Source organism: Scyliorhinus canicula, chromosome 10 (genome assembly GCF_902713615.1).
Source record: "Scyliorhinus canicula chromosome 10, sScyCan1.1, whole genome shotgun sequence".
Lineage (NCBI taxonomy): Eukaryota > Metazoa > Chordata > Chondrichthyes > Carcharhiniformes > Scyliorhinidae > Scyliorhinus > Scyliorhinus canicula.
This window is the reverse complement of record NC_052155.1, coordinates 52,187,598-52,209,451: the sequence shown is the minus strand read 5'-3', so window position 1 is coordinate 52,209,451 and position 21,854 is coordinate 52,187,598. Positions and strand designations below refer to the sequence as shown.

The window sequence follows — 21,854 nt, the reverse complement described above, 5'->3', positions numbered from 1 at the left end:
TGATCTCCATAAGGGCGCATAGAGAAAGAAAGGAGAGGCAGGAGAGGGAGAGGCTGGTGGGGGAGCTATTGGAAGTGGATAGGAGATACGCGGAGGCACCAGAGGAGGGGCTGCTGGAAGAACGGCGCAGCCTGCAGGTCAAGTTCGACCTGCTGACCACCAGGAAGGCAGAGACGCAGTGGAGAAGGGCACAGGGCGCGGTCTATGAGTATGGGGAAAAGGCGAGCAGGATGCTGGCACACCAGCTTCGCAAACGAGATACGGCTAGGGAGATTGGGGGAGTGAAGGAGAGGGGCGGGAAGGTAGTGCAGAAGGGGCAAGAAGTGAACGGGGTCTTCAGGGATTTTTACAAGGAGTTGTATCGGTCTGAGCCGCCGACAAGGAGAGGGGGAATGGAGGACTTCCTAAACAAATTGAGGTTCCCAAGGGTCCAGGAGGGGCTGGTAGAAGGGCTGGGGGCGCCAATAGGGCTAGAGGAGCTAGTCAAGGGAATAGGTCAGATGCAAGCGGGGAAGGCGCCGGGGCCAGATGGGTTCCCGGTGGAATTCTATAAGAAAAATGTGGACTTGGTGGGACCGGTACTGGTACGAGCCTTTAATGAGGCGCGAGAGGGGGGGGTTCTGCCCCCGACAATGTCGCAGGCTCTGATCTCCCTGATATTGAAGCGGGATAAAGACCCCGTGCAGTGCGGGTCCTACAGGCCTATCTCGCTTTTGAACGTGGATGCCAAGTTGCTGGCAAAGATCCTGGCAGCTAGAATAGAGGATTGTGTGCCAGGGGTAATCCATGAGGACCAGACGGGGTTCGTGAAGGGGCGGCAGCTCAACACGAACGTGCGGAGATTGCTGAATGTAATTATGATGCCGGCAGTGGAGGGGGAGGCTGAGATAGTGGTAGCGCTGGACGCGGAGAAGGCATTCGATAGGGTGGAGTGGGAGTACCTGTGGGAGACGTTGAAACGGTTTGGGTTTGGGGAAGGGTTTATTAAGTGGGTGAAGTTGCTCTACTCGGCCCCGACGGCGAGTGTAGTGACAAACGGGAGGAGGTCGGAGTATTTCGGGCTCCACCGAGGGACCAGGCAGGGATGTCCCCTATCCCCCCTACTTTTCGCACTGGCGATTGAACCGTTGGCGATGGCACTGAGGGGTTCAGGGGGGTGGAGAGGACTGACTAGGGGAGGGGAGGAACATCGAGTATCGCTGTATGCGGATGATCTACTGCTGTACGTGGCAGACCCAGAAGGGGGAATGCCGGAGATAATGGAACTATTAGCAGAGTTTGGGGACTTTTCGGGGTACAAATTAAATTTGGGCAAAAGCGAGGTTTTTGTGATACACCCGGGGGACCAGGGAGAGGGTATTGGGAGACTCCCCTTCAAGCGAGCAGGAAAGAGCTTTAGGTACTTAGGGGTGCAGGTGGCAAGGAACTGGGGGACCCTCCACAAGTTGAACTTTTCCAGGCTGGTGGAACAGATGGAGGAGGAGTTTAAGAGGTGGGACATGGTACCGTTGTCGCTGGCGGGGAGGGTGCAGTCAATCAAAATGACGGTCCTCCCAAGGTTCTTGTTTTTATTTCAGTGCTTGCCCATCTTCCTCCCTAGGGCCTTCTTCAAAAAGGTGACGAGTAGCATCATGAGCTACATGTGGGCGCATGGCACCCCAAGGGTGAGGAGGGTCTTTTTGGAGCGGAGTAGGGACAGTGGAGGGCTGGCACTGCCCAATCTCTCGGGGTACTACTGGGCGGCAAATGTGTCAATGGTGCGCAAGTGGATGATGGAAGGGGAGGGGGCAGCTTGGAAACGAATGGAGAGGGCGTCCTGTGGCAACACAAGCCTGGGGGCCCTAGTAACGGCACCATGGCCGCTCCCCCCCACGAGGTACACCACGAGCCCGGTGGTGGCGGCCACCCTCAAGATATGGGGGCAGTGGAGGCGACATAGGGGTGAAATGGGAGGTCTGTTGGCGGCGCCAATAAGAGGGAACCATAGATTCATCCCGGGGAACATCGACGGGGGATTTCAGAGCTGGTACAGGGTGGGCATACGGCAGCTGAAGGACCTGTTTATAGAGGGGAGGTTTGCGAGCCTGGGAGGGCTGGAGGAGAAGTTTGAGCTCCCCCCGGGAAACATGTTCAGATATTTACAAGTGAAGGCATTTGCTAGGCGGCAGTTGGAGGGGTTTCCCCTGCTCCCCAGTAAGGGGGCGAGTGATAGGGTGCTCTCGGGGGTCTGGGTCGGAGGGGGGAAGATATCAGACATCTACAAGATAATGCAGGAGGCGGAAGCAGCATCGGGGGAGGAGCTGAAAGCCAAGTGGGAAGGGGAGCTGGGAGAGCAGATAGAAGACGGGACGTGGGCGGATGCACTGGAGAAGGTCAACTCTTCCTCCTCGTGTGCGAGACTGAGCCTCATTCAATTTAAGGTGCTGCATAGAGCTCACATGACGGGGACAAGGATGAGCCGGTTCTTTGGGGGTGAGGACAGGTGTGTCAGATGTCTGGGAAGCCCAGCGAACCATGTGCATATGTTCTGGGCATGTCCGGTGCTGGAAGGGTTCTGGAAGGGGGTGGCAAGGACGGTGTCGAAGGTGGTGGGGTCCAGGGTCAAACCAGGATGGGGGCTTGCGATCTTTGGGGTCGGGGTAGAACCGGGGGTACAGGAGGCTAGGGAGGCCGGAATACTGGCCTTTGCGTCCCTAGTGGCTCGACGAAGGATATTAATTCAATGGAAGGACGCGAGGCCTCCAAGCGTTGAAACTTGGATTAACGATATGGCTAGCTATATTCAGCTAGAAAGGATCAAATTTGCCCTGAGAGGGTCGGTACAGGGATTCGCCAGGCGGTGGCAACCTTTCCTTGACTTTTTAGATCAGAGATAGACGTTCGGGGTCGTGGCAGCAGCAACCCGGGGGGGGGGGGGGGAGGGGGGGGGAGGGGGGGAGGAGGGAGGGGGGGGGGAGGGGAGGGGAGGGGGGGGCAGCAAGGGTCGTGGGGGGACACGCACGACTGTAACGCGGGCAAGCCTGCTCGCTGCTCATGTCTGAAACTGTAGGCTGCCTTGGTTGTTAAGGTTGCCGGGGGGGGGGGGGGGGGGGGGGGCGGGGAGGACTGGTGCGCGCGAGAGGGCGGGCGAGGGAGGGACATTTGCCTAGAGGGATTGTGTTGTAAATAATTTAAAAATTAGTAGGGGTAAATGTCTGTATGGAAAAACTCTTTCAATAAAAATTATTTAAAAAAAAAAGAAACTGGATCCGGACCCTCGGGAGGCCATACTCGGGGTGTTGGACCAGCCAGGGTTGGAAAGGGCCGTGGAGGCAAATGTTGTAGCCTTCGCCTTGTTGATTGCCCGAAGGCGGATCCTGTTAGGGTGGAGATCAACTTCTCCACCCTGTGCCCTGGCGTGGCGGGGGGAATTCTTGACACTTGGAAAGGTCAAATTTGAACTGAGGGGAAGGATGGAGGCGTTCTGCAATTCATGAGTGTTATTTATTATGCACTTTCGAGAATTGGATTACATCGAACATTAGGGGAGGCGGGCTGGGAGGGTTGGGGGAGGGGAACTGTATGTGTTAATGATGACTATGGATGATTCCTGATTCCTTTTTGCCATTTGGTTATGTTAACATGCGGGCTAATGTTTGGGGGTTTGGCACAGGGAAAGCACAGGGGGAGGCGGGGAAAGCGTGACACAGGGAAGGGGGCCGGGGGAAAGGAACACAAAAGGAACAGAGCAGGAAAAATTAGTTGGGTTTTGTACGGGCTTCGACAGGTGCGGAACAAGCTGAAGAAACAAGATGGCGCCTCAAGCAGTCACTTTTGGGGAAGGGGTCCCTGAACAAAGGGAGACCCCTGAGTGCATGGGTGCACCCATGTGGCATACACAGTTGGCGGTCATGTTGGGTACCCCCTGGACAAAGGGAAATAGCGGAACGCAGGGGCCTAGCCTCAGGGTGAGAATGGCAACAGTGGCCATTTTGGATGGCCCCTAATAAAATGAAACCCTGGAGTGCAGGGGCGCGTCCACCAGGTAAGTATGATCGATCCCATATGAGCGGGGGGACAAAAATCCCCACCAGGATTATCACTTGGAATGTCAGGATAACGGCCCAGTGAAAAGGTCCAGAGTCATCGCCCACCTGAGAAGCCTGAAAGCTGACACAGTCTTCCTGCAGGAAACCCACCTGAGGACTGACTGCGGGTTGTTATGGGCCAGGGTTTAGAGAACCCCAAAGTGTATCATGGAGTTCACCTGACCTACAACTTTTAATAGATTGTGGTGTGGGGAGCACACGGCCCACTCTACAGGTGTGGTACAGCAGGAATGGAAAAAGTATTTTTAAAGCAAAACAATGTTTATTCTATGAACTCAAGTTAACCATTTTAAAACATACAGTGAACATCTTAGCAACCATTAATTCAAATACAACCCCCAAAGACTACAACACTAAGTAATCCGTAAGCTTTCCTTTTAACATCCATAAGACTTAAACCACCGTTTACCAGAAGCACATCAGGTTAAAGTCACGACTGTTATTAGTTTTAAATCACCAGAATCGATTTACAGTCTTTAGATTACAGAGAGATTCATACACCCTGCTGTGACTGCAGCTATCCAGCTCTGAAAACGAAACTAAAACACACCCTGTAGCCTGCTCAAAAACGAAAGTGTAAAGCTGACAGACAGCCCAGCTCCACCCACTCTCTGACATCACTACAGTGGTAAACACACATTTCTTAAAGGTACTCTCACTACAGATATTTATATACATACCCATTTATAAGCACCTATTTCTTAAAGGTACTCTCACTGCAGATATTTACAAACACGCCCATCAACTTCAAGATGGTTTCATTTTTTACCTTTTCACTATCCTTTAAGAAATGCACACAGTAAATATACTTTTTCATTTAAAAAAACATCACACGCAAACAGATATACCAATATAGTCCATTTTTGTTCCTCTTCCTCCAACTGAAATTCTTCTCGATTGACAGTCTCTTTGAACAAGAAGCTCTCTGCATGACCCGTCCATTTCTCTATGCCTCGGCATGTCTCTTTAAAGTCAGATACTTTAGTTCAATCTGACCACAGAGTCCCTTGTAATTCTCCAACACAGGAGCATTGGTTATCTCAGCTTTCAGACTGTCAAATGCCTGTTGAAAGTCCGCTGTCCACTGAAATTTTTGATGTTTCTTCAGCAAGTTCATCAGTGGAGCAATCACGCTGCAAAACATTTGCACAAATGTTTGATCAAATCCACTCATGCCAAGAAATCGCATATTTCCCTTCGACTTGAGGGTATTGGAAACTCCTCAAGGAAAGTGACTTGGGCTTTTCCAAATGCACTTTTGGCTAGGTTTATCACCAAACCCGCCTCCTGAAGTCGATCGAAGAATTCCATCAGATGTTTTAAATGTTCTTTCCATGTCCGTCTGAAAATGACCAGATCGTCGATGAATACCGCACAATTGGTTAATCGTGAAAAAACTTTGTTAGGTAATCGTTGAAATGTGGCTGGGGCGTTGCCAAATGGCATAACTTTGAATTGGTATATACTATGTGGAGTCACAAAAGCTGAAATCTCCTTCACCCTTTCGGATAAAGTAAATCCAGTTAGGAGATAAAAGCTGATTGTCCCACTTTCCACTTTCTCAATGCAATCCTCCAAACGTGGGATAGGATAAGAGTCCATTCTTGTAACTGCATTAACCTTTCTATAGTCCACACACAACCATTGGGTACCATCTGGTTGAGGTACCATCACTATGGGTGAGTTCCATTGGCTGCAACCCACTTCAATTATGCCATTTGTAAGCATACTCTCAAACTCTTTGTTAACCTGTGCCAATTTTAAAGGTTTAAGTCTGTATGGATGTTGTTTAATTGGAACAGCCTTTCCCACATCTACATCATGTATAGCCATTTTAGTACATCCCAATTTATCTCTACAAACTTTCCCATGTGATATCAATAACTCTTTCAGGTAAGTCCCTTTTTTCCTCTGGAAGGTAACTCAACAATTTATCACAATTTTTAAGAACATCTTCATTTTCCAATTTAATTTGAGGTATGTCAAATTCACAGTCATCTGGATTTAGTTCATCACTTTGAGTTAGAATCATTAAAACCTCCTTTTTCTCTCCTTCCCTTTCAAAGTGCCTTTTAAGCTTCACATGACACACTCAATGAGTGTTTTTACCGCATAATTGACCTCACTTAATTTCCTTTCAATGTGATAAGGTCCACAAAACCTAGCTTTTAAAGATTCACCTACCACTGGTTACAATACTAAAACTTTATCTCCAATGGCAAAACATGAACTTTGAATTTCTTGTGGGTTTCCCATGGCAGGTTGATGGAAAAAGTGAAGTCGTGTGGGGTTCAGGGTGTACTAGCTAGATGGATAAAGAACTGGCTGGGCACCAGGAGACAGAGAGTAGTAGTGGAAGGGAGTGTCTCAAAATGGAGAAGGGTGACTAGTGGTGTTCCACAGGGATCCGTGCTTGGACCACTGTTGTTTGTGATCTACATAAATGACCTGGAGGAAGGTAAAGGTAGTCTGATTAGCAAGTTTGCAGATGATACTATGATTGGTGGAGTTGCAGATAGCGAGGAGGACTGTCAGAGAATACAACAAAATATAGATAGATTGGAGAGTTGGGGAGAGAAATGGCAGATGGAGTTCAATCCAGGCAAATGCGAGGTGATGCATTTTGGAAGATCAAATTCAAGAGCGGACTATATGGTCAATGGAAGTGTCCTGGGGAAAATTGATGGACAGAGAGATCTGGGAGTTCAGGTCCATTGTACCCTGAAGGTGGCAACGCAGGTTGACAGAATGGTCAAGAAGGCATACAGCATGCTTGCCTTCATCGGACGGGGTATTGAGTACAAGAGTAGGCAGGTCATGTTACAGTTGTATAGGACTTTGGTTAGGCCACATTTGGAATACTGCGTGCAGTTCTGGTCGCCACATTACCAGAAGCCTGTGGATGCTTTGGAGAGCATCCCTCACAGGCTGAAACTGATGTCGGAAACCAAGCTTTGATTTATGAACTAATCCATAATCATCTGCCATTTCTGCTGTTAATCTCGCAGTTTTATCCCTCTGCTCTTTCACATGAGTTCTCACTGCATCAGGAATTGAATTTGTAAACTGCTCCAAAAATATAATTTCTCTGAAAGCTTCATACGTTTGGTCAATTTTCAAAGCCCTTATCCACCTATCAAAATTACTCTATTTGAGCCTTTCAAACTCCATGTATGTTTGACCAAATTATTGCCTTAAATCTCTAAACCTTTTTCTGTAAGCTTCAGGCACGAGTTCATATGCACCTAAGATGGATTTTTTCACCTCCACATACGTCTCAGATACTTCCTCCAGTTGCGATGCAAACACTTCACTAGCCCTACCTATCAGCTTTGTTTGAATCAGTAATACCCACATGTCCTGTGGCCATTTCATTTGTTTAGCTACCTTCTCAAAATAAATGAAAAAGGCTTCTACTTCCTTCTCGTCAAACTTTGGCAATGCTTGGACATCTTTAAATAGATCCCCACCAAGCCTTCGACTTTGACGCTCTTTCTCACTATCCTCACCATTATCCTTAGGGGCAGCACAGTAGCATTGTGGATAGCACAATCACGTCACAGCTCCAGGGTCCCAGGTTCGATTCCGGCTTGGGTCACTGTCTGTGCGGAGTCTGCACATCCTCCCCGTGTGTGCGTGGGTTTCCTCCGGGTGCTCCGGTTTCCTCCCACAGTCCAAAGATGTGCAGGTTAGGTGGATTGGCCATGATAAATTGCCCTTAGTGTCCAAAATTGCCCTTAGTGTTGGGTGAGGTTACTGGGTTATGGGGATAGGGTGGAGGTGTTAACCTTGGGTAGGGTGCTCTTTCCAGGAGCCGGTGCAGACTCGATGGGCCGAATGGCCTCCTTCTGCACTGTAAATTCTATGTAATCCTCCAACTGTAAGTTTCCCTTTACGTCTGCCAATTTTAACTGACTGTTATGTTTCATAGCCATTTTCTGAAGTTCACTCTCTCTCTCTTTCCCTTTCCTCTCTCTTTTTCCTTTTCCTCGCTATCTCTTTCTTTGTTTATTTCTTCTCTCTCCTTTTTCCCTGATCTGTATCTCCCTTTCTCTTTATTTTTCTCTCATTGCATATTCAAGCTGCTTTAATTATTTTTCATGTTCAAGTTGCTTAATCTGCAACTGGATTTTTGCCATTTCTAATGAGTCAGACTGTATCTCAGGCAATTTTAAATGCTTAGCTACCGCCATAATTACCTCATCTTTTCGCATTTTGTCAGGTAATGTTAACTGCAATGTTTTCGCCAAATCCAACAGTCTGCTTTTAGTCTCTGTCCGTAAGGTACTGTGGGGTACCGTCTCCACCCCCAAAAACTTCAGAGCCTCTGAAAGAGCCATTGTCCACAACACACTCCCCACTTAAACTAGAATACCGCATCTGAAAAGCAACCACAATATGCTCACCTCTCACTGTCTTTAAGTTCACTAAGCCAATTCAATAGATAGACTTTTATCCCCCTTGAGCCCCCAATTTGTTATGGGCCAGTGTTTAGAGAACCCCAAAGTGTATCATGGCGTTCACCTGACCCACAACATTTAATAGATTGTGGTATGGGGAGCACACGGCCCACTCTACAGAAATGGAAAAGTATTTTTTAAAGCAAAACAATGTTTATTCTATGAACTCAAGTTCACCTTCTTAAAACCTACAGTGAACATCTTAGCAACCATTAAGTCAAATACAACCATCAAAGAATACAACACTAAGTAATCCTTTAAGCTTTCCTTTTAACATCCATAAGAGTTAAAACACATTTTACCAGAAGCACATCAGGCTTACATTCACTACTGAGAACATTTATAATTCTGAATTCACAAAATGATCAAGAGATAGTTTTTTCATGGCTGAGAGATCAACAGTACACCTGCTCTGTCTGGCCTCAGCTCCAACACTGAAAACAAAACTAAAACACACCCTGCAGCAAACAGCCTAAAATGAAAGTAAAAAGCTGACAGACAGCCCAGCTCCACCCACTCTCTGACACCACTGCAGTAATAAACACCCATTTCTTAAAGGTACTCTCACCACAGATATTTATATACACACCCATTTATAAACACCCATTTCTTAAAGGTACTCTCACATGACACTCCATATTCATAAATCACCCCCCTTGCCTTACTCAGCTGCTCCACCGCCTTCCCTGTAGTTAACAAGCCAAACTCCGCCTGTAGCCTCCGTCGTCCCCTTAAAAGCACTGCCTCTTGGATCTCCGCATAACCCCTGTCAACCTGTAGTATTTCCCTTATCAATCGGTCCATTTATGCTCCGTCTATCTTCTCCCTGTGGGTCCGTATCGAGATGAGCTCCCCGCTAACCACCGCCTTCAGCGCCTCCCAGACCATTGCAGCCGAGACTTCCCCCGTGTCATTTACTTCCAGGTATTTCTGGATGCATTTCCTTGGCCGCCCACACATCTCCTCATCCGCTAACAGTCCGACATCCAGTCTCCAATGGGGGCGTTGGCCACCCTCCTTGCTCACCTGTAGGTCAACCCAGTGCGGGGCATGGTCCGAGATTGTAATTGCTGAATACCCAGTGTCCACTACCACCGTCAGTAACGCCCTAATCAGGACACAAACTCAATCCGGGAGTACACTTTATGCACATGTGAGTAGAAGGAGAACTCCTTCACTCCCGGCCGCCCAAATCTCCATGGATCCCCCCCCCCCCCCCATCTGCTCCATAAACCCCTTTTGCTCTTTTGCCATTGCTGGCACCCTGCCTGTCCATTTAGCCCTCTTACATTCCATGTGATCAGCCTGGTTGGGGGGCTTCTCGCCCCCTCCACCCCGTGCCGATCAGCCATCACCTTTCTTGGGCCAGTCTCCAGCCTGCTCCCCATGCATCTGCAGGCCTGCACCGACCTCCTTTTTGTCCCACAGCAAAAGTCCCTCCCCCGTCAGCAGAACACTTTCCCCCCTCCACCCCCCTAGTAACAGCACTATGCAAACCACCCCTTTCAACAAGCAGAACATCTGCTCACCCGCACTGCACTTCTGTGAGCTAGCCTGCCCAGCTAGCTTGGTGACCCCTACCCATGGCGCCAGACATTTTCCCACCTATTGTTCCTAAACCCCCCCCCCCACTTGGACACACACATGCAAAACAATCCCAACACAATTGCCTGAAAGAAACACAAAGAGGTCACATTTACCCTTTGTAGCGCCTCACTCCACACTCCCCAGTTTATCTCCCCTCCCACCTCTCCTTCCCACTTTTCCTTAATCTTCACCACCTGCTCCCCTCCCTGTTCTCTCAGCCACCTGTATATGTCTCCAATCTTGCCCTCCCCTTCCACATCTGGAAACTACAGTCACTCCAGCTGGGTGTACCTCGGCAACATCGGGAACTCTTTCCGAACCTTCCGTGTGAAGTCCTGCAGTTACTTAAACTAACTTCCACTCGGGAGCTCTACCCTCTCCTTCAATTCATCTATACTGGCCAACTCTTCTTCCAGGTACAAATCCCTCACCTTAACCAGCCCCACTTCTCTCCACTTCCTATACATGCCATCAATCACCCCCCTGCTCAAAACCGTGGTTTTCACACAACGGCGTTAACACCGACATCCCTCTATCCTAAAGGGCCTCCTCAGCTGGTTCCAGATCTTCACCATGGACTGCACCACAGGGCTCTCCGAGTATCTGCTTGACACCATTGGCATTGCCGCCATTACCATAGCCCTTAAGGTGGATCCTCTACAGGAATCTTCCTCCATCCTATCCCATTCTAATCCCTCTCCTTCCCACTATCGCCTCACCTTCTTCACGTTCGCTGCCCAATAGTAATGAAGCAAGTTTGGCCACGCCAACCCTCCCTGCTGCCTCTGTAACAAGGTCCTCTTAAATATAGAATGGACTCATAGAATTTATAGTGCTGAAGGAGGCCGTTTGGCCCATTGTGTCTGCACCGGCCCTTGGAAAAAGCACCCAGTAACCCCACCTAAACCTTTTGGACACTAAGGGCAATTTAACATGGCCAATCCACCTAACATGCACCCGGAGGAAACCCGTGTAGACATAGGAAGAAAGTGCAGACTCCACACAGACAGTGACCCAAGCAGGGAATCGAACAGGGGACCCTGGAGCTGTGAACCAACTGTGCTATCAACTGTGCTACTGTGCTGCCCTTTGCACCTTCCCGACCCATTGTAGCCACCTGGGTTGGCCACTTTCCGATTCCAAAATGGATGCCCGCTAAGAATGCAGGGAAATTCAGCCAGGCACAGGAAAACAAGCAGGTGCAAGGTTTCCTGTGTATTAAGACTTTCAGAAACCCAGACAGAACCGAAACCAGCAACTATCTGCATATTAATGTGCGATCCCCAGGAACAATTGGATACATTAAAGTAATCGAGACCAAACCAGACTCCCCGGCACCAGCGGGAGCTAGGACAAAGGAAGGCCAACGGACACATAGGAACCGCCCAGCGATCAGGGAACAGCTCCAGTATTGGATAAATCGATTAAACCAATTGGGACTTAGTCCAATCAATTGGAACCAGGTATGGGGTCCGCCCAAAAGGGCGCGAAACCCCTGGAGACTATTAAATAGAGTCCCCAAGTTCAATTCGATCTTCTTGGCAGGGTCTCTCAGTAGCTCGAAACAACTCTTGACCGTGACTCTCAACAAGGAGAGACCTGCCTAGCAGCTGCACCAACCAAGTAAGTCTCCAGTCAATGCACGCTACGGGATAGGCGCTCCTAGCTACTAGTCCATACCAGCTTGAAGCCTGCAGACTCAGAATCGAACGAAAGGCCATTGTTCCCCTGACCTGGTGGGCCATTTCCAAAGCTAAGTATAGGCCTTTTAGTGTTAGAGATAGTCTAGTAAGTAGAGTTTTATGCATGAGTAGTGATTGACTGTGTATATAATAAATGTGTTTTGATTTGAAACTTACTAACTGGTGTATTGAGTTATTGATCAGCACTTGGCTTTGAACCTTGTGGTGGTATCAGAAAGATACCTGCCGACTCTAGAGCAAAGGTTATTAAAACAGAGCAAATAAGTAAAAACACAATTAGCAACACCATACAAAGTTCAAAATAATCGTGTCCAGTTTTCGAAAGAAGGCCTTCGGTATACAGATCGGGAGTGTCTGGAATATGAATAGGAACCTCAGCAGAATGTTCATCTTCACCACTTGGACCCTCCCTGCCAAAGTCAAGTGCAGCGTGTCCCACCTCTTGAGATCGTCCTACTTGTGACAATAAAAAGATTATTTATTTATTTTATTATTTTAGCCTCCTCCACTAGCTTTGTTAAATTCCATTTGTGAAACATTGCCAATTCCCTCGCTCCCTGAATCCCCAGGTATCTAAACCTGTCTCTGGCCACCTTCAATGGCATCGCCCCTAAATTGGCTCGCCGACCCAACTCATTCACCGGGAACGCTTCGCTTTTCGCTACATTTAACTTATATCCCGAGAACACCCCAAACTTCCCCAACAAACCCATGATCCTCTCTATGTTCTCCAGCAGTTCCGAATAGAGTGACACCCGATGCTCCCTTCATCCCCTCGTAATCCTTTCCCACTCAGCCGACCCCCTAAGAGCAATTGCCAGAGGTGCTATTGCCAGCACAAACAGCAGCAGCAACAGCGGGCACCCCTACCTTGTTCCCCTGGTAAGTTCCGTGAAGCCATGACATTGGTCCGCACACTCGACCTCGGTGCCATATATAACAGGCGCACCCATGCCATGAACCTCTTCCCAAACCCAAACCTTTCCAAGGCCTCAAACAGGTACCACCACTCCACCAGGCCGAATGCCTTCTCCGCATCTATGGATACCACTACCTCCGGTACCTGAGCTTCCGATTGGGTCATGATCACATTTAACAGCCTCCTTATATTGTTAGAAAGCTGCCTGCCCTTTACAAAGCCTCTTTGGTCCTCCGCAATCACCCCCGGGACACAACCTTCCTGCCACCAACATAGCCAGCACTTTCACGTCTGTATTTAACAACGATATGGGCCTATATGACCCATATTCCAACGGGTCTTCCCCTTTTTTGGTATTAGCGTGATCGCTGCCTGCATCATCGTTTATGGCAGCTCTCCCCTGCTCCAACGACTCTTAAATGCCCCATAGAGATACGGTGCCTTCCCCGACCATACCTCTTATACTGTCCAATATCTCCCCCAGCCCCAGGCCTCTAGCTCCTGCTTCTTCTCTTCCTCCAACTGTGGAAACTCCAGAGCATCTAAGAACCATCCTATTTCCCCTTCTCCCCCCCCCCCCCCCCCCCCCCCCCCCCCCCCCCCCGCCCCAGTCTGTATCTTCAATATTTCCCTGGGCGTGGCCTGCCTCCATAGCTGATGCGCTAACATTTGACTCGCCTTCTCCCCATATTCGTACTGCCCCCCCCTTGCCCGCCCCATTGTCAGCCTATCAAATTGCCCCTGTAAATTTTTCCTCCTTGCCAATCCCTCTGTGGTGGGCACCCTCGAGTACTCTCTATCTACCTCAACTATCTTGTTCATTAGCCATTCATATTCTGCCCTCCTTTCCCTATCCGCATGTGCCTTGAACAAGATAATCTCCCGTGGCTGCCGACACCTCCCCATTTTGGTTCAATTCTGCATAATCTATAATCACAGCCTGCACTTTGTCACAAAACCCTCTATCTGCCAATAACCCCGAATTCAGCCTCCACCCCGGCCTCTCCTCCCGTCTCGATCTAAGCTGAATCTCCAGCCAATGAGGCGCATAGTCCGATATTACTTTTCCCTGTTCACTCTTCCCTCTCCACCCCAACAAAATCTCCCGGCTCACCAGAAAAAAAGTCAATTCTGGAATATACTCTGTACACAAGCAAAAAAAGGAATACTCCCTCCTCCTGGGTTCCTGAAGCACCACCATCATCATCTTTTCCATGAACCCTCCCAGCTCCTTTGCCATTTGTATCTTACCCATTGACCTGGGGCTCAATCTATCTACTCTCGGCTCTAGGACAAAATTAAAATCTCCTCCCATAATCAACTGGTGCGTGGCCAAGTCCGGGATCGCTGCCAGCAACCCTCTCAGAAAACCTACATTGCCCCAATTTGATTCATATACATTTACCAACACCACCGGCGTCCCTTCTAGTACCCCACTCACAGTCACATATCTCCCACCTGGATTGCTCACTTCCTTCACACTCACAAACCCCGTTTTCTTACTCATCAAAATGGCCACTCCCTGCGACTTTGATTCAAACCCCGAGTGGCAAACCTGACCCACCCTCCCCTTCCTTAACCTAACGAAATCAAATGAAATGAAAAATCGCTTATTGTCACAAGTGGGCTTCAAATGAAGTTACTGGGAAAAGCCCCCAGTCGCTACATTCCGGCGCCTTTTCGGGGAGGCTGGTACGGGAATTGAACCGTGCTGCTGGCCTGCCTTGGTCTACTTTCAAAGCCAGCTATTTAGCCCTGTGCTAAACCAGCCCCTGGCTAAACCAGCCCCTAAACCAGCCTAACCTGGTCATTCATGCGGAGGTGCATCTCCTGCGGAAAGACCACCTCCGCTCTCAGTCTCCTAAGGTGCACAACGACCCGAGATCTTTTGACTGGTCCATTGAGCCCACACACGTTCCACAATATCAGCCTTACTGGGGGCTTACACCTCCATTCCCCTCTACCATCTGCCATCCTCCCCTTTTGGCTCTACCCCATTAACTTCACCCTGTACCTGGCCGCTTTCTCAGCCCCGGCCATGTTTCATCTCCAACCTTGCCTCTTCGCATCACCCTCCCTTCCCCCACCTTCCCCCTCCGCCCAGCCCCTCCCCTTGCCCTCCCCTCACACAGCCCACCCCCCCCCCCTTAGCCTTCTCCCTCACCTCACTTCCGTTCACCAGCATTGCCTGCCAGTATGGCAACCCCTGCCCAAAGGCTTCTTCCACTGAACCCCTCCCTCACCTCTCTGTTCTGTGAAGAAGGCTCTCCTCCACCCAAAGAAGGACTCATCTCGAACCACAGCTCACCTTCCCCAAGGACAAACAAACAGAAAAAACCCACACAGCCCCAAGCAGCAGGAGGGGGGATGGGGACGGCCGTCTCCGACAAGCCTTTCACCCTTGCCTCCCTTTGTCAATCCAACAGTTAAAAAAAACCCTCCACATCGGAGGAAAAGAAACCCCCCACTCCCTCCAACCCCCATTCCACCCGTATACCCAACTACTTCAAAGTACCAGCACCTCAGTCTCCCAGAATTGTTCAGGTGAGTTCTCCACCAGTTTATGCTCCTTGATAAACTCATTGGCTGCTTCTGGGGTCTCAAAATAGTATTTCCGGCCTCCATCCGTCACCCAAAGCTTCGCTGGGTAAAGCACCCCAAAGCTGATCTGCTGTCGATATAGCATTGCCTTGGTTTTGTTGCACGCCGCACGATATTCTTCCAGCTCAGCTCCAATGTTCTGGTATATTCGGACCTTGTTCCCCTCCCTTTCACAGTTGTGTTTCTCCCTGGCTCACCGCAGAATCTTCTCCTTCTTCACAAACATATGATGCCTCATGATCACTGCCCCCAGCGGCTCCCTCACTCTAGGCGTCTGCATCAGAGACCCGTGCGCTCTGTCGGCACTTCAGGGGCCAACACGCTTTCTCGAGCCAAGGCATCAAGGAGGTACACCTGGTTGATGAGGATGTGCAACTATATGCTAATCTCAGCGCTTCTTCGCTTCCAGTCTCCGATGAGAAGTCGCGCCTAATAAAGGCAGAAACAGCAAAGGACGTAGTCCTACAAAAGTATATCAAATGTATCTGAGAGGGCTGCCCTCAGGGTTCCTGCTCGGGGTATTGCAATGTGCGCTCAGAATTGAGTGAGGAAAATAGCCTTCTTCTGCGACAGCACAGGATTGTGATTCATGCACTCCTTAAGGCTGCTCATGCTCAAGAAGCTACATGAAGGGCACCTGGACATTGAGAAGTACAAGCGTAGGGCAAGGGATACAATCTATTGGCCAGGCATTCGCCAAGACATTGCAGTCATGGTCTACCACTGTGATACATGTCAGAAATTCCACTGCAAGCAGAGCAACGAGCCAATATATGCAGATGAAATTATTGCAAGTAATGAAAAGATTAAGGCCATTCTAAAGATGCCCCAGCCCACAGACAAAAAAGGTATCTTGTGCATACGAGGGATGATTGCTGAAAGTAGACATGGATCTGTTCCACTTTAATGGGAGAGACTACCTTGTAGTTATCAATTAATTCTCGAACTATCTGGAGGTTGCGCAGTTGGCGAACTCGACTGCTCGGTGTGTCATACAACATGCCAAAGCGATCTTTACCAGACATGGTATTGTCATGTCGGACAATGGGCCTTGTTGTGGTGGTGGGGGGTGGGGGGGGGGGGGGGGCAGAATGTGGAGTGGTGGGGCTGTATAATAATAATAATCTTTATTAGTGTCACAACTAGGCTTACATTAGCACTGCAATGAAGTTACTGTGAAAATCCCCGCGTCGCCACATTACGACGCCTGTTTGAGTACACAGAGGAAGAATTCAGAATGTCCAAATTACCTATTTGGCCATCACAATGATTTTATGCACATAACCTCTAGTCCTCTATATCCCCAGTCGAATGGAAAGGTGGAAAAGGGTGTGCACATCACTGATAAAAAAAAGGCTATTGGTAGCCAGGAAGATGATGTGTTGGGTAGGCTGGGTCGATGTGGACTGCACTTGATGCAGTGTAGCGAGAGACAGACCTCTAACACTTGATAAGATGCAACACGATTTTATTTAACGTCTTAACTATTATACATGTTCAACTGTGGGTTGACACTATACTGACTTGACTGGAGAACTATGTATTAGCCTGACCAGACTTACTAGCTACCGCATGATGTTTGCCCTGGCTAGCTCACGAGCTCTGACTGTCTCAGAGGCTGGGTCCCGAGAGAGCAGAAAATCTGGTGCCCTCTGGCTTTATAGTGGTAGTGTCCTGTCTTGTGATTGGCTGCTCTGTTCTGTGTGCTCACTGGTCATCCTGTGTGTCAATCACTGCATTATATACATAGAGGTATATTATGACAGAAGACATCTAGTTGCTGCTTCTATGCTACCGTTCGGTGCCACTCGTGAATGGACTGTCGCCAGCTGCTCATGCTCCCCCTGTAAATCAACATAGAGAGCGTAAAGAGGTCTATGATAGGTCAACAAGGAAGCTCCAACCACTCCATCCAGGCGATACCATCAGATTGAGGATGCCGATGGCAATGGATGGTCAAGACTGGCAAAGGTTTTCCAACATGCAGGTCCAAAATTGTTTCTGGTTCTTAATGAGGATGGTTCAGCCTTGTGAAGGAACCGAAGAGCGCTCTTGAAAGTGCAATGGCCTTTCGTGCTGAGTCCAGCAGAAGAGTTGGTGTGTAATCCCAAACTTCATGAGAACACAGACTACCCAACAGAGCCAGCGAGCAGAGAAGCATCAGCAGCAGTGAACACAGAACAAGCAGGAATGCCACCAACAAATGAAGGTGATACATGATCGCCGATTCAACCACCACTCAGGAGATCGACCAGATTACGTCACAAGCCTGAGAGACTGAACTTGTAACAAACTGTGTACAGTATATGTTCAAAGTTAACATACATATCAGATTGTTTAAAGAAGTCACATTTGCAAATATTAATACTTTCAAAGGAAGGGAGATTTGTGATATGAATGTACACATAAATGTATGTAGTTGTATATCAATACACATAGTATCGGTACAATCTCCAACCAGCAGGTGGCATCAGACATCCATCATATGAATGGAGACCCACTCTAGTTGGTAGTACGATGTATGAGAGGATAGTTGCACTTAGACTAATTCCAGGAGAGTTCATTTAATTAGTTTAGTAGCCATTATCTGTATAGTAATCTGTTCGTTATCTTTCCACGTGTTGGTTAATAAATCACCGTTCTAGTTAAACAATAAAGATGTTCTGTGTACATCATTACAACGGCCATATCACAGAACACAAAAAGCTCCATGCAGGCGGGGAAGATGCCAGGACCTTACAGGTTCCTGGAGGGCTTCTATAAGAAATTCTCACACCTGGCCCCACACCTATGGGACATGTTTACAGACTCGCCAGCAAGGGGCACCCTGCCTCCTACACTGACACAGGCCACAGTATCGCAGATACCCAAGAAAGACAAGGATTCAAAGGAATGTGGATCATACAGAACCATTTCGCTGCTTAATGTAGATGCGAAGATACTCGCGAAGGTCCTGGCCAAGTGACTGGAGAACTGCGAACCAGAGCTGGTCGCAGAGGACCAGATGGGCTTTTGTCAAGATAAGGCAGCTAACTGCAAACATCAGGTGGCTGTTGAATGTAATAATGATCTCTTCCAGGGAGAGAACACCTCCACTCTATCCATGCTCCTCATAATTTTGTAGACCTCTATCAGGTCACCCCTCAACCTCCGTCTTTCTAATGAAAACAGTCTGAGTCTATTCAGGCTCTCCACATAGCGAACACCCTCCAGATCAAGCAACATCCTGGTAAACCTCCTCTGCACCCTCTCCAAAGCCTCTCTGGTAGTGTGGTGACCAGAGTTGTGCAGAATAGTCCAAGTGCGGCCTCACCAAGGTTCTATACAACTGTAGCATGTCTTGCAAGTTGTTATACTCGATGCCCGTCCAATGAAGGCAAGTATTCCGTATGCTTTCTTGACCACCTCGTCCACTTGTGTTGCCACCTTCGAAGATCTGTGGACCTGCATGCCCAGATCTCTATGACTTTCTATATTCCTAAGAGTTTTGCCACTTACGGTATAGTTCCCCTCTGTGTTAGACCTACCAAAATGCATTACCTCACATTTGTCCAGATTAAATTCCATTTGCCATTTCAATGCCCAAGTCTCCAACCTATCTATGTCCTGCTGCGTCTTCTGACAATCCTCAACGCTATCTGCCACTCCACCAACCTTGGAATCACCCACGAACTTACTGATCAGATCAGCTACATTTTCCTCCAAATCGTTTATGTACACTACAAACAACAGAGGCCAAAGCACAGATCCCTGTGGAACACCACTGGTCACAATTCAGAAAAACACCTTCCTACTGCTACCCTTTGCCTTCTGTGACCGAGCCAGTTCTGTATCCAGCTTACCACCTCATCTCTGATCCCGTATGACTTCATCTTTTGTACCAGCCTGCCATGAGGCACCTTGTCAAAGGCTTTTATGATGTCCATGCAAACAACATCCATCACCCTCCCCTCATCAATCATCTTTGTCACCTCCTCAAAAAACTCAATCAAATTAATGAAGCACGACCTCCCCTTCACAAAACCATGCTGTCTGTCGCTTATGAGCCTCCAAATGCGTATAAATCCTGTCCCTAAGTATTCTCTCCAATAATTTACCTGCTACCGATGTGAGGCTCACTGGCCTATAATTTCCAGGATTATCCCTGCTACCTTTCTTAAACAGTGGTACCACATTAGCTATTCTCTCGTCCTCTGGGATCTCACCTGTAGCCAATGAGGATACAAAGGTGTGAGTCAAGGCCCCAGCAATGTCCTCCCTTGCTTCCCTCAGTATTCTAGGGTAAATCCCATCTGGCCCAGAAGACTTATCTACCTTAATACCTTTTAAAATACCCTATACCTCCTCCTTTTTGATGTCAACATGGCCCAGACTGTCCACACACCCAATACTCAATAATTATCTTCCACAAAGTCCCTTTCTTTGGTGAACACTGATGCAAATTGCTCATTTAATACCTCGCCCATTTCCTCTGGCTCAACACATAGATTCCCCCCACTGTCCTTAAGTGGTCCAATCCTTTCCCTGGCCACCCTCTTGCCTTTTATATATGAATAAAAATCTTTGGGATTTACCTTAATCCTACTTGCTAAAGACTTTTCATGACCGTTCCTAGCCCTCCTAATTTCCCACTTCAGTACCTTCCTACTTTCTTTATATTCCTCAAGGGTTTTGACTGTCCCCACCCTTCTAGACCGCACAAAAGTTTAATTTTTCTTTTTGACAAAATTTACAATATCCCTCATTATCCAAGGCTCTCTAAACTTCCCCTACTTATCCTTCGTTCTCTCAGGAACATGACTTACCCATACCAGCCTCCCTGAACAGGTGTTGGAATGTGGCGACTAGGGGCTTTTCACAGTAACTTAATTTGAAGCCTACTTGTGACAATAAGCGATTTTCATTTCATTTTCATTTCATTTTCTGCCCTGAATCCTAATCAATTGTCACTTGAAAGACTCCCACATGTCCGATGTTGATTTACTATCCAACAGCCGCACCAAATGCAAATTCTTCAATTCCTGTCTAATGTTATCGTAAGTTGCCTATCCCCATTTTAGCACCTTGTCTGTTTTTTTGTCATCGTAAAAGGCCAGTGGTTTGGACGAGTCATTACTAGGTAAGGTGCTGATGTGTGGAGCTTTGATTGTCTTGGGAGTGTCCAAGAATTGAAGACTAACCTCCGGGATAGAACTGTGATCAAGTGGGGAGAAAAGTCAAAGGGACATTACAAAATGTGAGCTTTTTCTTTTTCATTTTCTTTGGACATTTTTGTGTCACAGTTATAAAATTATCGTAGATAGGGAGGTGGGGAAGATGTTGTTTGATTGACAGTCATGAATCATACAATCGACTAACAAAAAGTCTATTTACTTTCCAATCAGCTTGGGAAGGCAATGAACTGACAAGAGAAAGAGATTTAATGTTTCAGTAAATCATTAACTTTGTTTTCTCTCTCTTCCACTCAAACCTTGAAATCTGAGGGGTGGGTGCCGGCTGAAAAATCACTCACCAGGATTGGGGCTTTTATCTCACAGGTTTTGGAGCTGAAAGACCATGGTTTCTGTAGGATCAGTTCAGCAACTTTTGACCCCTGCATTCACAGTCGATATCCAGAAAGTTGAAAACAATGCCACACGAATGATCGAGCGATGCCGGGCCCTGGGAGTTCAACTGCGACCACACATGAAAACTCACAAAACTCTGTAAGTACCTAACGCGTTCTAAGATTCCTGTTCTCGTTATCTCCTCTGCTCCTGAAGGTGCAAACGGGTGCTGGGGTCAGTTCTAAAGTCGCACCATCCAAATGCCCAGGATGTTCATGAGCATATCATTGCAGCAGTCACATGTGCACGCATTAAATATGCATAGACATGCACACACAAATGGGTGTACATACATGTTTGTTTGTGCAGATACACAAAGGGACACACATCCACGTAAACATATATGCTAATGCATAGGTACAGATAGGCAGCATTGACTACACTTGTGGAAAATGTCTGCCCTTTGAGTCACCCTGGCTTCTCATAGATGGCCTGGAGCACAAGCAGGAGACATTCTGACAAGTAAGGAAGCAGGAGGCATTTCTGGATAGTTTGGTCCAAAACACAATCGCATCACACTAGAGCGACGCAGATACAGGTAGAAGAGCATGTGTCTGAGAGTTAGCAGAGTAAAGGGTACTTATCGGAAGCAATGAAAGAGGAATCACAGAAGCTGACTTGTCCAACAGGTACAACGTCCTTTTCACCCGGGTAATTAGGAAGGAAGACTGTGGAATAGATGGCCAGAATGTTAACGAAGGCACCATGGAATTGTCCAAAGGGGTGCAGCACAGTCAAAGGGCATTGAATAATTAGGAGGATAGACTGTATTGTCTGCAGGGAATCTAAGGAGGTATGTAGCTTATCTGCGTGTGGTCTTAAAATGGTCTGAAAGGAAATTGAAAAAGGGAGATGAAAGAACCAGTGTTTACATCCATGCTGGAACAAAT

At 48.0% G+C, this 21,854-nt stretch overlaps 1 protein-coding gene across 2 annotated transcripts in view; it reads left to right on the top strand.

Annotated features, from left to right (window-relative positions):
- Positions 1-21,854, top strand: part of zgc:162816 (uncharacterized protein LOC571260 homolog) — a 140,581-nt gene that overhangs the window by 14,336 nt on the left and 104,391 nt on the right. For both annotated transcript variants that reach the window (XM_038808924.1, XM_038808925.1), the window contains exon 2: positions 20,896-21,063. In XM_038808924.1, coding sequence (XP_038664852.1) covers positions 20,915-21,063 — 149 coding nt within the window. In that variant the 5' untranslated portion in view covers positions 20,896-20,914. The remainder of the gene's footprint in view (positions 1-20,895; positions 21,064-21,854) is intronic.